This window comes from Tachysurus vachellii, chromosome 5 (assembly GCF_030014155.1).
Source record: "Tachysurus vachellii isolate PV-2020 chromosome 5, HZAU_Pvac_v1, whole genome shotgun sequence".
In the NCBI taxonomy this organism is placed as follows: domain Eukaryota; kingdom Metazoa; phylum Chordata; class Actinopteri; order Siluriformes; family Bagridae; genus Tachysurus; species Tachysurus vachellii.
The window spans coordinates 27,107,465-27,123,993 of NC_083464.1; the positions used below are offsets into that span (position 1 = coordinate 27,107,465).

Consider the following 16,529-nt stretch of genomic DNA (forward strand, 5'->3'; position numbering starts at 1 on the left):
AGGTTATCACACAGAGGTTTAAGTGGCTATTAAAGGGAAGTTTCCACACCTGTGACTCATTGTAATTAGTGTTTGTGCATAAATAGTTTCTCAGTTCATGAGCTGATGCACTGATTTGGCTGGATACTGCTCCATAGAGAAGACGTATGGACCTGCGTAATAAGGTAGTTGAATATTATAACGCAGAAAAATGATATAAAAAGATATCTCAAAAATTGAAAATGCCAGTCAGTCTGTTGAAACTCTGATAAAGAGGTGAAAAATAAGAGTTTCTGTTGATCCTAAGTGGTCAGGTGGAACCAGAAATATTCCCCCCGCTACTGCCAGAAGAATCGTTCGGGACACAAAGAAAAACCCACAAACAACTTCCAGAGAAATATAGGCTGCTCTGGAAAAAAGTGATGGTGGTGTTTCAAGGAGCACAATAAGGAGGTACTGTACACACCTTCAGTATGCCAGGCTGCACCTAGACAGGCCTCACACCTATGTTTGGAGAGGAGTCAACAAGGCCTACGGTGAAAATCACCATACCCACTGTAAAGTATGGTGGAGCATCTTTTATTTTTTTGTTTGATGGCAAGATGACTGCAGCATGTTATCAGAATATACTAGCAGACAATTGGCATTCTACAGGACGAAAGCTGTGCATTGGACGCTCTTCGATGTTCCAAGATGACAATGATCCAAAGCACAAGGCAAGGTAGACAATCCAATGGATATAGAAGAGGAAGGTGAAGTTTCTGGAGGCCATCACATTCTCCTGAACTCACTGTCATTGAGCCACTTTTTGGAGATCTCAAACAGAGACAACCAAATAATTTACAGAAACTGGAAGCATTTTGTTAAGAAGAATGGGCAGCTCTACTACCTGAGAGATTTAATTGCCTCATGCACAATTATTACAAAAGACTGCATGCCATCATTGCTACTACAGGGGGCAATACACAATATTAAGAACTAAAGGTATGCAAAATTTTGAACAGGGATTATTTTCTTTATGTTTTTTTTTCATGATTGCGCCATTCTGTTATGCCTTAACTTGAGTAGTATAAGAAATAAAATACATTTGTTTTGCTTTCTTACTCATGTTTCCTTTAAAAAAATGTACATCTTGCAAATTCTACCAATGTATGCAAACTTTGGAGCACAACTGTGTGTATGTATGATATATATGTGTGTGTGTATATATGTATATATATATGTGTGTATATATGTCACAGCTTAATTGATATATGTATGTGTGCTAAGCATAAGTCTTCATTATTCTTTTAACCTCTGCTGTGCACATATAAACCATTTCATATGAACAGTCACACATATTTGAAGCACATACTCAACGACTGTAGGACACATGATCTTTGGTAAGTAGAGGACATGAAGTTGAAATAAAGAACAACTTAAATATCACAAAGTTGCAGAAAGAAAGCACAACTTTCAGAGAGAAGTTAAAGCCTTTTGGAGACTAAATTCAAATACTTAAGATGCTCCAAGTAAGATTCTGAAAATAAAAAGTATGTGGACTCATGAATAGACACAAATGGCATTAATATGGACTTAACATTTTCATGCACAGGAGCACTCACTCACTCATTTTCTACCGCTTAACCCGAGCTACCTCGGTTCACGGGGAGCCTGTGCATCGGGCATCAAGGCAGGATACACCCTGGACGGAGTGCCAACCCATCACAGGGCACACACACACTCTCATTCACTCACGCAATCACACACTACAGACAATTTTCCAGAGATGCCAATCAACCTACCATGCATGACTTTGGACCGGGGGAGGAAACCGGAGTACCCGGAGGAAACCCCCGAGGCACGGGGAGAACATGCAAACTCCACACACACGGCAGAGGTAGGAATCGAACCCCCAACCCTGGAGGTGTGAGGCGAACGTGCTAACCACTAAGCCACCATGCCCCCCTGCACAGGGACATTGATGGGAAATTTAACTGCTTACATTGACAATTGTGACATTGACTTACATTGAACTGCTTACATTGACATTCTTGACAATCATATTCTTCCGACTTTGTTGCAAACGTCTGGGGAGAGCTCACACATGGTGGTCATGGTCAGGTGTCTACATACTTTTGGCCATATAATGTACCTCACCACTGGTTGGAGCCCAACTCCACCTTTGACTGAATCTTACATACAGGCTTCACTGTAATTGTAGAACATGTACAAAAATTTGTGACTAGCTGAATGAAATGTCCAGCAACTTCAGTGGCCTATAAGAAAGATATTTAAAAGAAATCTACCCCATTTCAACTCAGCCTGGTGCATCACTGACAACAGTGAGGTTTCCTTTTGGTGTTACTCATACATAGGCTGGCACTTTAAATCTTCATTTTTTAATTTTTTTTATTTTTGGATGATTTGGGTAATATTATCTTAGGCATGCGGTTAGTCATTTTGGCTTTTACGGTAACCACCATGCACTTGGTGAAAACACTGACAATAAGATTTAGGCACAACCTTAGAAAAGTTTACTTGTAAACATTACTGTGCATAACATCCAAGTATAGTTAAAAAAAAAAAAAAAAAAAAAAGGATATTTATATGCAAACCTTTTTTTCATCTTAAATAACACAGACAAGCTGCATTTTTTTCTGGAAGTGTTTTTTTTTTTTACCCCCTTTTTTTCCCTAACATAAACTCCCCAGCAAGTCATTTGGGTGAATTGGTCACGTTTTGCATCGCTTTTGGCAGAAAGTTTCGATGGTATCCCTAATATATTTACTTTACTAACATGAATAACTGTGGTCAAACATACACTCTAATGTACTTATTTCACTCTAATTCCCATATCCTCCAGCACAACAGGGGGCGGTCATGGACACAGCCATAATACCTACTGAGAAAAAAAAAGTGCCCATGACGTCAAGGGTTAGGGAGACGGGGAACATTCAGTAAAATATGTCCGCTTTAAGGCCTGAACCCGATAAAAGCCTGGACAACCAGTGCAATAACAGTGATTTCTTAGGAGATGAACGCAAAGCAATTGAACCCGAGGGCGCGGCAGATGAAGCTCCTGAGTCACAAGACAAATTATTTAACGCAGACGCACAAGAAACGAAGGAGTCCACAGATGCAAAGAACAATTCATCCGTTCTGGGTAGCTGTGTACGAAATGGAGAATCAAATCTATGCCCTGAATCTGACTCATTAGTGCCTAAAGCACAAGATGATGATGATGATGATGTTTCCCAGGATGAAGATCTTGGGCTTGTTTGGTCCGAGTCTGAAGAAGAGTTGGATTCAAGAACATGTAGCATCTCGGATAAAGAAGGCACAGGTGAGTAGCTACATACAGTACCAGCCTGTTAGATTCATCACGTTAGATAATTGTATATTGTAATACTGTAGCTGAATATTGCTGCACTATTATTATTATTGTTATTATTATGCATTCAGACATAAATAGCTTCTTGCAGTTGGGCCGATTTTTGTCCAATCAGAAATGGACTTGACTTTTTCTTTCAGCACCATAGACACTTTGGACAGCACTAATAAAGGCTGCGGATTAAGTTCATGAGGTTGGGATACATGACAGTATATATTAATAATAATAATAATAATAATAATAATAATATAAATATTAATAATAACATCAATTCCTAATCTCTTTCGAGATGCTTGTGAAGGTATTGCTAGTTGAATGATAAGCACATTTTGCTGTTTCTGCATTCTTCATTTAACCAGTGAAAGAGACAAGATAAAATACATCTTGGGCCACCTAATTTTTTTATTATTTATTTTAATATTCTTTATTATTCTTTGATATTTTATATATGTGTTTATTTGTTTCTGTACATCTTTAGGATTACATTTACATTTACAGCATTTAGCAGACACCCTTATCCAGAGCGACTTGCATTTTATCTCATTTTTATACAACTGAGCAATTGAGGGTTAAGGGCCTTGCTCAGGGGCCCAGCAGTGGCAGCTTGGTGGACGTAGGAATTGAACTCACGACCTTCCGATTGGTAGCCCAACACCTTAAACACTAGGCTACCACATCCCCAGGATCATTATGATTCCTTAATCTATCCTGTTGTTATGTACTGCATTTAAAAATATTTTAGGGGAATACAATATCTATTCAACCCTCAGTTAACACTATGAGTCGAGTCAATAGTCAAGAGGCTTTTATTGTTATTTCAACCATATACAGCTGACACAGTACATAGTGAAATGAAACGTCTTTTCTTCCGGACCATGGTGCTCCATAAAACACCTCAGAGCTCAGAGCTTCTGTTGCTGAGACTAGCTACTTAGCTAAGCGGATGTCAGGTAACAACACCTGACACTATTTGCAAGTCTGCTTGTGAATGAGAAACTCAAATCTGTTTAACTGTCTCCTGGATCCTCTTGTGGTATTCAGACTGCACAGTTATTTTTGCTATCTGGGTACAAGGGACTGTGTAAAATTAATGATTAGTACATTAAGTAGTTAGGTACTGTAGCAATTATTCTATGGGTTATCAGTTGGTACCTGCTGGTTATCATCACTTCCCACTTACAGTACTAGTTCAGTAAAGTTAAAATCTACATTTAAGCCTTAGTAATACAGGGATGCATGGATGCAAGTGTAACGATCTGAATTTCTTTGACGGGCAAATTATGATGCTTAGATAACTGGTCAGAGCATCTCCAAAACAACTGGTCTGTTGGGATGTTCCCTGTATGCATTCTTTACTACATAGCTGTAGGGCTGTGCAATTAATCAAATGTATTTTTCGATTTTGATTTCAGCTCCCAACGATCACAAAAACTATGTATCGTTTATATTTATAATTATTTAGTAACGTTACCTTTCGCAAGTTTTGGCCTGTGTTCTGTTCTGAATGACGCGCATGCGCACTTTCACCCCTCCCGAAGCTGATTCTCTCTCGGCCTAGAACATGTGTGTGGTTTCTGGTGGCATTTAAAAATCAGCATGAGTGAAGATGACAAAAAAAGAGATGGCACCAAAGCATTTGGTCAACAAAAAAGGTAAAAGCAGTTTTGTTTGGGAACAGTTTGAATTCAAAGAAGCGGACATGGATCGAAAGCAAATTATGTTCAAGATTTGCTACATGGTGTTGTCTGCATGGCTCGGTACCACTACAAATCTGTTTACTCATAACTGGAAAACTAGTTTAGAACTTTTTCAGTTTGTTATGGCACATATGTGAGCAAACTTTATGCTTATTTCTAATTTATTTTTTATCTGTTATTTGCATTTTATATTATATTATTCAGTAAATTCAAGATATTTCCAAAGTCAGTGAGTAATCGTGTAAAATAAACGTGATTATGATTTTTTTTTTTCCATCATCGGGCAGCCCTAATGCCCTAACACACTGCAAAATCTGTTCAGGAATAGTTTGAGGAACATGACAAATTAGATGTGGTAAATTCAATTCATCTTTGTGACTTGAAACTTTCGAACTAGTTTTCAAGAGAATAATTAAGGTTTGTTAACATTAGCATGTTCGGTCAAAGAGAAGGTTTATTGAAGACATTTTAGCCAGTGCAGAATATTTTTTTTACAGTGTACTCACAATTGGGAATATGAATGTAATTTAAAAAAATAATAATTTAAAGTTGTGCATAGAGTCATTTCATTGCAATAATAATTAAAAAGTTATCGTGAGTCATTTTTACACACACATCTATAGTGGATTATGCTTCAAAAAATAAAACATGTGGTTTGTCTACGTGTTAAATTCTTTTCAAATGCACTGTTCTACTCTCTGTTTCGTCAGGTGAACTGAATGAACATTAGTGAGTCAGCAGATCCTTGTTCATTCACAAAAGGCAATCACCGGTTTGTTCAAAATCAAAATAAGGGGGTGTTTGTTCAATGCGTCCAACCAATGCTGTGCTCCTTCACAGCCTGCAGTTGGTGTGTTGTGGTATGTGGAAGTAAGATCACCAAGTAAAATTACCATCAGATCCTTTAAGTCTTGTAAGTTGTGAGGTGAATCGTCCTTGGATTGGAATCCTTTTTTCCAGCACATTCCACCAATATTCGAAATGCTCTGAATATTTTTTGCAGTGTGGCAAGGAACATTATCCTGCTGAAAGAGGCTTCTAGGGAATGCCATTACCAGGAACATTGTCCAGAGTAAGACACTGTCTCTGTCAGTTTACCGTCTTCCTATAGTTCATCCTGGTGCCATCACAAAGCATTAGTGCTACCGTAGTTCTTCTGTGGGATCAAACAGGCTAGTCTGCACTCTGTGCATGCATCAGCGAGCCTTGTGTGCCTTCTGTGATATACAGGTCAAAGGTTTCATGTAATCTTAACATCTGTCATCAGAATAGGGGAAAGATGTGATCTGTTACTTTAACCTTCCCATGGTTTTTGGTGTCAGATTTCTAAAAATCTGAAATCTCCAGGGATTGTCCTATACACTGGATTGTTGAAGATTAGAATAAATATATAATATAATAATATATATAACCTGGTCTTTTTTTTTCAGTCTCTGCCCACGAAAGGCTTACATTCTTCATCCTGGCTTACAGGAGTGGAACCTGATGTGGTCCTCTATTGTCGTAGACCCTCCACCTCAAGTTTTGGCGTGTTCTATGTTCAGAAATGCTGTTCTACTCACCAAAGTTGTAAAGAGTGATTACATAAGTAAATATATATATTTCCCAGTAGCTCAAACCAATCTGGCTATTTTCTTCCCACCTTTTTTATTAGCATGGCTTTTCCACCCACAGAAATGTAGCTCACTCTGTGTCTTTCTATTAAGCACCATTTTGTGAGCCTGTTTTGTGTTAAATTTCAAGATCAGCAGTTTTTAAATTCATAAAATCAGTTCTAATGGCATCAAGATATAAGCCAAGGTCAAAAAGATCTCATTTTCCCACAATCTGACTTTTGATGTGAGCATCAACTGAAGTTCTTAACCCGTATCTGCATGATTATTTTTGCTGTGTTGACACATGAATGGCTGATTAAGCAGATGTACAGATGTTCAAATGAATTAATGGTCAATCTTCTTTTGGGTTACTGAAGACAATTGAGTAGGAGATTAAAGGATTAATATGAGTTCATATGAATTTAAACATGATTTGTAGGAATACTGTCCAAAAATATTTGAACATGTAACTGACAGGTGTGTCTTTTTAGATAAAATGTTTGAACATTTAGGGTCACTTCATGTGTTTTCTCTGATCTGATAGCTATCTGATTTGTTAAATCTGTTCCATTTACATTAGGCCACATAAATACGTCTTGGTGAATCGGATATCGATCCGATCTTTCTACTCCAGCCCAATATGCAAATATATTTTACCTCATTTCAGGGGTAATTGAAACGGAACACGCTTTGGTGTCTGCGGTTTTCAGAATGCAATCAAAAAGAAGACAAAAAATGATGGTTGTGCTACAAAAAACAGCATTTGCTGTTTGCTGCATTTTCGCTGGCAGCAGCAGTGCATTTTAAGACCCAACGAGACACCTGGGTGAAAGATCACCTGTGAGTGACGTACTTCAGTTTGGGAGGAGTATAGCGCTGACGTTTGTGGCTTGAACAACCACATTCATTTACACCTGTCCAGTTTCATCTGAAATGCGTCCCAGACCACCTCCTGAAGTGGTTTGTACCATCGGATTTATATCCGTCTCGAAACCGTTTCGGAGGGCATTTAGACCTGGTCTTTTTACCATCGGATAGCTATCTGATCACAGAAAACGCATGAAGTGACCAGGTGTAAAAAGGGACCCTTATTAGCTTTGCTTTGTCTGCTGTTGGTTTGAGCCCTGGGTTTTACCTTAAAAAGTTATAAACTAACAGAGAACCAGAGGAACTCACTGGTCACTGGTATGGACTAGCTAATCTTTATTGATGATGTAATCTTTATAATGCTAGCAGCAGAATTAATTGTAATGTAATTGGGAGAAACTTCATCATGCAACAGGACAATGACCCAAAGCACACTGCCAGCTGACTGTGTCAGGGGAAAATGGAAGAATTTTAGCTCCTGATGTCCCGGAAAAGCCCGGAAAAGCATCACAAACAATAACGCAACATTTTGGCGAAGTCAGTGGGTTGCAAGCTTGTCACCTTGTATATGCAACCTGAAATTCTGGTCACCTCAAGCCCAAATGTATTCTGTGTACAGCAAAAAGAAAATAAGAATTGCCTTTAACATCCCAATGCTTTTAGAGGTGACTGTAAATGTGAGGGGAAAAGAAACACTTTCAGATTTTATACTTTGGTCAAGATGATGATCCATAAAACTGCAATGGTTGCCTGTCTGGTTGGCAAATACAGTATAAATGTTAAATGCACATATATTCACATATATGTACCTATTTATCTATTGTTTTTTTTTTCTGGTGTCTGCACATGTAGGTGAGACCTGTATTTACCTACAGTAGATAAATGATTGTTATTAACAATTATTACTAGGCATATATGCTTCACAAAAGAACAAGAAATATGTGTATATAGTATTATATAATAAATAGTATTTTATTTTTGCATAGGGCATGAACGTCAAGAGACACCAGAGGACCAGACAACAGAAGACCTCGGCTTAGTGGATAGAACTCAGGATACTGGAAGTACCATAAGACATGAAGATGCATTAGCACAAGACGAGGAGGAAGAACTGACAGATCTGAGTGTAGACATGGAATGTGAAAGTGACTCTAACGAGGGAGAGGAGGAAAGGAGAGAGGACATTTCAGAAGAGGAAGAAGGAGAATCCAAAGGTGAAGTGCAAAGAAAAGAACCTGAAGAACCAGAGGATAGGGGGCCAGGTGACTATGAAGAGTGCCATGAGACTGATGTTGTGGATAAGCAGCGGAAAAAACGTCTGAACTGTCGCGAGTGCGGCAAAAGCTTCACTCGACGAGAGACATATGACCTGCATCGCCACTTCCACATACATCAAGATGAACAGGCTTCTCTCACCTGCAAAGAATGTGGCCTCACCTTTCAGCATCGCAGCAGCCTCATCAAGCATCGCAGCGAACATAAACAAAATGGTTTGCCAGATTCAGCGTTGGTCTCATATAAGCGGTCTCAGGTAAGGGAGTTCAGGGAAGAAAAGATATTTGAATGTGACCACTGTGGTGATTGTTTTTCATCCCTGATCCGATTTAAGCTTCATGCCTGTCAGCAGAGCCTCGAGAAGCCTTACCGCTGCCCCCTGTGCCGCAAAGAGTTCCAGTACAGAGTATCCATCAATGCTCACATGCAGAGCCATTCATTAGAGTGTCCTTACAGGTGCCTCGAGTGCAATAAGGGCTTTCAGTGTGCTGTGACATTGCACATACATCAACGGTCCCATGCTGCCCTCAAACCTTACGAATGCCCTGATTGTGGTATGGTTTTCAGGCACCGCTCTTTCATGGAGGACCATCGCCGCAAGCACACTGAAGAAAGGCCACACCGGTGCACAATATGTGGCAAAAACTTCAAATACAGCAGCCTTTTGCAACAGCATCAATACCTTCACACTGGCCAGAAGCCATACCGGTGCACAGAATGTGGAAAGAGATTTGCGTTTGCACAAAATATGCGTGCCCACTGTCGCCAACACAAGAAACTCACAAGTCCTGGTTTTGAGGCAGCTATTACAGAAAGTAATGAAATGTCCAATGGAACAGGTTTAGGATCTATAGGAAAAGAAAACACCAATACAAACATGGAACACCAGCGCAACTGTCCACTGTGTCCTCAGATCTTTTACAAAGCAGCTGATCTACGGGCCCATATATTGACACACGAGGCAGAATATGAAAAATTGAGTAATGGGGGAAAAAATCTAAAGGTGTATGCCTGTCCCAATTGTCCTCTTCAGTTCTTGGATGAATCTACTTTACAGTCACATGTATTGACCCATCAGGTTATAACAACTCCATTGAAGAGGGAGGTTCTCAGTGTAGCAAGCTCAGCTAGCACTGATAACATTTCAGCAGATGCAGAATGGGGAGAGCAAACAGAAAAGAAACCTTTGAAATGCAGAGACTGTGGCAAAAGCTTTCGTTATCGTTCCGTTTTAGAGCTTCACATGCGTATACACAACAGAGGTTACCAGTGCCATGTTTGTAAAAAGTCATTCCGATTCAGCAGTTACTTACAGCAGCATTTGATTATCCATTCCGGCAAGAAGCCATATAAGTGCCCTGACTGTGGAAAGGACTTTGCGTTTCTTCAGAACATGAAGACTCACCAGAGATTGCATCAGCAGAAACCTTTTCGCTGCACACAGTGTCGCAAGGGATATAGTGATGAGAGTCAATTACAGCGTCACATGCTTTGTCACTCCGGAGACAAACCTCACAAATGTCACATCTGCAACAAGAGTTTTGGTTTAGCATACCTACTTCGTGACCATCTCAATACCCACACAGGGGAGAGGCCTCATCGTTGCCAAGAATGCCACAAATCATTCCCCTGGCTCAGCAGTCTCCTTGTTCATCAAAAAATACACGCACGTAAACGTCAAGGAATAAGTCAGTCCTACCCTTCAACCGTTGGTTCACAAAGAGGGAGGACAAGTGCGGTTGGAAGGGGCAGGAGAAGTGGTAGATGGGTTTCAAGTTGGCCAAGAATGGGAGGAAATGTGGACAGCGCAATGCCAATGCAACAAGCTCTTACGGATCAGATTTTGCAGGGTTCCTTTCCGACCTTGTTGGGGCAAGAAGCTAATGTTTTTGATTCAGATATGAATGAGCAAACTCAGCTTATGCCTGTTCAGTTGCAACAGCAGTGGCAAATTCAGATTCACTCACAGCTTCAACAGCACTCTAAATGGTTACCTGAAGGACAATCGAATAATTTCAGGCACCAGTGGCAATCAGCAACACATCTCAAACCCATTTTGCCAAAACCAGATGTTCTCCCAAAGATTGCATTATGTCAAGCTCGCAAACAGCTTCCAGAGAACTGTACAGCACCAGTTAACTGTGACACTGCTTCAACTAGCACATCATCCCCTACTAGGGGCTGTACTGATGGCGCATCCATGAGTGAAGCAAAGATGCAACAACAACCTTCTCCGTCTCCAGGCACTGCAGATGGTTCTTTATCACTGGATGCAAAGATACGTCCAGTGGCGTCAAACCCTCAGAATTCCCCAAAGCATGGGTTAAATATTCAAGGCCAACAATTATCTCAGTGGCCAGTCTCTGATTTAGCCCAAAATGCAAACATTGGTCTAGGCTCATCAGGAAAAGAAAATCTAATTACTTTTAGCTTAAAAACACCAGCAGGCACACAGCAGGTTAACACATCATCTGATCAATCTGAGCAGCCACAATTACAACAGTCGTCTACTCTAGCCGGTGCATCGATACCAACACAAACAAGGCAAAGTGCAGATGCAGTAGATGACAGTGCTACTGTTAAAAACAATAGTAAGCCTTTGAATATCGTAACTCCTCTTGAAATGTCCAAGAGTGTAAACTCGCAAGAAAAGCCTACGAATGAAACGGGGGCTCAGCATCCACAGCTCCATATAATGCCACCATCTTCACAACAGCAACATCAGCAATTGCAGTTGGTCTTGCAACCACCACAGCAAATTCAGCTTCTACAGCAGACAGTCCAGCAGATGCAACCTGAACAATTAAAGCTTCCTCAGCAGCAGCAACAGCAGCAGTTTCAACAATCCCAAACAAACCCATTAGGATCAGTCAGTGTTCAGTTTGGAGCAGCTCCTTTTCCTCATGGGAATGGAAGCACAGTGTTGGGCTTCCAGACCACTCCAGTTGTTTCCCAAGCTCTGTTAAATGGACCAGTACAGCAGGGGACACAGAAGCAAGCACCTATAGTTTCTGCCTCTCAAATCCTCTTAAATCAGGCATCTCCCTTTATTACCTCACCACTCCCTTTGGCATCTCCTCTTGCTTTGCCAGGTCCTCGTCCAATCCATTCTATAGCCGGTCAACTTCCAGGTCCAGCAACTCAGAACATCTTCTTTTCTTCACCAGGCATAGTGAATGAGAGACCAGTAATACCACAGGCTTTGCCCTCAACTCCTGTAGGTCAACGAAGTGAACCAAACAAACTTATCAGTCAAGTTTCCTTTACCGCAGATCACCGTTTTCATTGCATGATCTGTGGATGCACGTTACCAGGAGAACTAGAATTACAGGTGCACTATATGCAACATGTACAAGGTGAGGTCTGATTTGTATAAATTTAACATCCCTCTACACCGTTAAGGTTTCTGGCTGTTAAAGTGCCAAAAGGACTGTAGTAGATCATGCTTGTTGTCTCATTTCCTCAATCCTAAATTTCTCATTGTATTCTGACTGTGTGAGATGTGAAGTGACCATCGTTAATTAGTCAGTTAATGAAAATGACATTTGCGACATGTACAGGTTCAAATATTTCCCCGAGTTTATTTCACTTTGCAAGCAATTTATCACCCATGTTAAACTATTGCTTATATTTAAGTAGGTTTATTTTTTATTTTACAATTTTCAATTATAATGTTGGATAATGCATTTCCCCCTCTGAAGCAAGTTTTTATACAAACCCAGGCTAATGTTCTGTAACTACACATTGCACTTATTCATCAAAGTTGCATAGAAACAGTTTGCAGATTTGAGCGCACAAATTGTCATATGCACAAATCTGCATCTGATTCATGAAACTGTCATACTACATTCCAAGGAGTCGTGTTTTGTATAATCAGAAAAGCTCAGTTTAGGGAGGTAGTGTGACAGTGAACCAGAAAAAAGAAAATGATTTTTCAGGTTAAGATACGAGCAATGTCTAAGAAAAGCAGTTAAGAATTCATTGAGGTGCTTTTGTCTGAAGTTGCTTTAAATAAAGTGTTAAAGAAGTTTAAGGTCAAATTCAGGTATAAAACCAAACTGTTTTCCAACCTCAATGGCTGACAGTAGCAGAGTGTTTTTATTCTTTATGGCAGAGTATTTTTGTACTTTCTTAATATGGCATGTGGGGCTCAAGTTAGATTTAATTAGCTTTATTTATAATAGTAGTAATAATAATAATAATAATAATAATAATAATAATAATAATAATTAATAATAAAAATAATAATGAGATCAGCCGAGTATTCTCCCTGAACATATAAAGAACATTTAGGTCTTTAAGTAAAGATCTTTAATTCATAAAAAGCACTAAAAGATGAATCTAACACTAAGAAGTCATTCCTGATGCGTTATGGCTTAATATGAAGTTTTTTTTTAATAAACTCAGTAAACAGACATGTTTTTTGAATATCCCAGACAGAACAGAACTTTACGGTGCCTCTTGAACATACTTGTTGTCCTATATATTTTAATGTCACTGATTGTCATTGCATTTGATTATTTAACTGCAACTCAACTGTTTTAGGTTGTTAAAAATATTGTTCTCTATTTACAAATACTGACCACACATGAATTTTATCAATCGTGAAATTTGCTTATGTTTTACGAGCAGATCTCAACCTCACGCAACTTTAATGAATAAGGGCCATTATGTGTACTCGTATGTTCAAATCAGTTTCTTTTGTTTGTTCTTCATTTGTACAGCATTTTGTGTCAAATTTCTGAAACACTGAATTGCTTTTATTGTTCAAGGCCTGTATTTGGAACTTTAAATAGGAAAACATCAATAGGACCTTCATGTAAGATCACTGAAAGTTATCTGTCTACCTCCGTCTGATTCTTGTAGTTATAAATTCAATAAATTTGGATCTGGAATTGATCATATGGATGCTTTAGTGTCTATAATTGTAATACACCAAAATCCATCACACCCTAAGAAAGAAATCATTAAACTAATATGCTGCTCATATTGTTCAAAATGTGTTTGCTTTATGTAAGTCTTTGTTAAATACATACCTGCCTTATAGATTTGGAATCATGCTGTTATGAATTTGTATTTAAATATTTTTTATTGGACAAAATTTAAACTGAATTTGAGATTTGTAATAGAAGTATCTAAAAACATTTGAAAAACAGAAATTTTTACTTAAATTTTTGAAGTGATGAAGTGAATAAACACATAATTACAGATTACATAATTGACAGAATTAATTAAAGAATAAGTAATTACAATTATATCTTACTATTAAAGAATACAATAGAGGATTTGTGTGTGTGTGTGTGTGTGTGTGTGTGTGTGTGTGTGTGTGTGTGAGAGAGAGAGACAGACAGAGAGAGACAGACAGAGAGAGAGAGACAGAGAGAGAGAGACAGAGAGAGAGAGACAGAGAGAGAGAGACAGAGAGAGAGAGAGAGAGAGAATTGCTAATTCTTAGTAAACCACTCAGTGAGAGAGTTCTCATTAGGCTCCTGTTATATAAAATCTATATATAAAAATATATAAGATAAAAATTCAAGAGAAGTTCAGGCATTCCAAGGGTTGTACTAGCCTACTTGCCCTAGCTTACAACCATCCTAATAAAACACCTAATTTTTTTAATTTATATAGCCTTTATTTGTTTTTGAACATTTTCAATGCAAAATAAATAAGACACTGAAAAGCATATGCAAGCTTTTATTCCTAAATGCCTGACGTCAATTCATGAAATGCAACTTGTTCTAGACCTTCACACTACACTTCACCTTCACACTACATTATTCAGTTTTTAGAAACAAATTCATATCTTTCATTGTTTAATAGTCAAACCGCACTTACAGTATTGCAACCAATATTAAACAATTAAGACTCAAATATTTAACTATATAAATATATATATATATATATATAAATATTTTATATTCAAATATTATAGTCAAGTAAAAATCTAACCAGTTACCGTTCAAGTTTTTTTTAATTATTATTAACTTTTAAAATTAATTTATTTTTACATGCTGTACAACTGGTGGTTCTGATCTTGACAATCCTTTTTTTTTTACCCCAATACTATGATTACAAGAATTGTTCAAATTACACACGTAGTATTTCTTAATATTTCATGGTTCACTTTCAACTATCTTTGAAGCCTCAAGTCAAATGGTTCAATCAGTTCTTATTAACCAACCTCTCTTTTACTCTCACTCTTGCTCTCACTGTAATATTGAGTATAAACAGTTTTTAGTAACTGCACACAGGTGTAACAGACACGGTTTACCTCCATGTTCTCCATCACTCTTTTGTTGCCCAGTTGGAATTGCGGTGGATATGGAGCTGGGGAACAAGACAATGACACCCTGTCCTTCAGGATCCACATTCACACCTGGGGCACTTTAAAAATGATTCAATCTACTGACACGTTTTCAGATGTGGCATGCTGCCTGGAAGAAATTCTGCACACCCCATCGACCCTGGGGTCTGTGAAGGTGTCAACATTTCAAATAATTTTCATTTTATACAACACTTATTTGATTGAGTGCTTATATTTGGTATAAATGCACTGGGATATTTTACTGTGGTTATCACTCCCCTTGTTTCTCACATAATTGCAGTTTCAAGTTTGAAACCATTAGCGATATAATCAGTGGGAATTTTTCAAGAATATACATATATTTATATTTCACTAAAAATATGTAAACTTTTTAAGATAAACAACTGAATGTTAGAAGAATTGTCTGAAGTGTCTCATACTCTGTAAATTTCTTGTATTTAAAGGTGTTTTATAAAAGAAATATTTTACTTATAACCCTGTGGTTAGACTAAATATATGCTGAATTACAGCCATGCGAGTATTCAATACTCTTTCTTGTGTGATATTCACATTCTTAGAAGAAAATGGTTTAGAAACCCTTAACTTTTAAAGGACATCTACTCTTTTTTTTGGGTAAAAACTCTGAGTATATACAAGTTTTTACTAATGAAGGTGTTTTACTGTTAGATGACCTACAGGAACCAACTTGCATGTGTAAAGAGCCAAGAATTGCCGAAGAATTATTGGTTTTTGTTTTTATGAATCAGTTAAGCTTTTACTCACATCCAGTGCAACTGTGATTAAAGTGCAACAAATGAATCTTACAGCATAAATCTAACATATGTTTGTAAGCAGCATGTGAGTGTGACTCCATTACAACCTGCTTTTTTTTTTAGTGCTTTATATATATTTATATAGTGCTGCATACTGCGGAGGGGAATAAAAGTATAGCTATCTTTGAATTCTACCCTAATAATAGTTAAGTCTGTGTTGTATATGTACAACACATGCAACAGTGGTGTTGTGGTTAATTCAGTGTGTTATCACTGTCAAATTGTTCTGTGTAGGCAGGTCAGTTACACAGTTTATACATATCATTATTTGTATTCACCTGTGATGCTTTAAAGTGACAATTCAGTGAATAAGAGCGTTTCTACAAGAAGCAGGAACGTGGGATTTTACATTGGGGTGCTGGAATTTTAAGCAGCATAGATGTGACATATGCCTGGACGTCATACCCGAATCATAGTCTGGTGAAGGAGGCCCGGCAGTACCTTTATCATCTCAGAAGCTTTTAGGAGTTTAAATTAAGGACCTTTTACACGTTCACCATTGATGGCAGCCTGACAAGAATCATCACAGCCTTGTTTGGGAAAAGCACCGCGCAGGACAGGTGAGCTCTCCACAGGGTGCTGCGATCAGCTCAGCACAACTGAGCT

At 38.3% G+C, this 16,529-nt stretch overlaps 1 protein-coding gene across 1 annotated transcript; it reads left to right on the forward strand.

The window, feature by feature from the left end:
* The first annotated feature begins 2,890 nt into the window (after window positions 1-2,890).
* On the forward strand, window positions 2,891-13,690 carry zgc:66448 (uncharacterized protein LOC327401 homolog). The gene is made up of 2 exons (XM_060870869.1): window positions 2,891-3,304; window positions 8,498-13,690. Exons 1-2 carry the CDS (start codon window positions 2,926-2,928, stop codon window positions 12,151-12,153), a joined length of 4,035 nt encoding a protein of 1,344 aa, XP_060726852.1. The 5' UTR covers window positions 2,891-2,925; the 3' UTR covers window positions 12,154-13,690.
* Window positions 13,691-16,529: the final 2,839 nt, after the last annotated feature.

Coding starts and splice junctions, on each gene's coding strand:
- zgc:66448 (XM_060870869.1), top strand. CDS start 2,926: ATGTCCGCTTTAAGGCCTGAACCCGATAAAAGCCTGGACAACCAGTGC. Junction 3,305..8,497: donor CTCGGATAAAGAAGGCACAG/GTGAGTAGCTAC, acceptor ATTTTTGCATAG/GGCATGAACGTCAAGAGACA.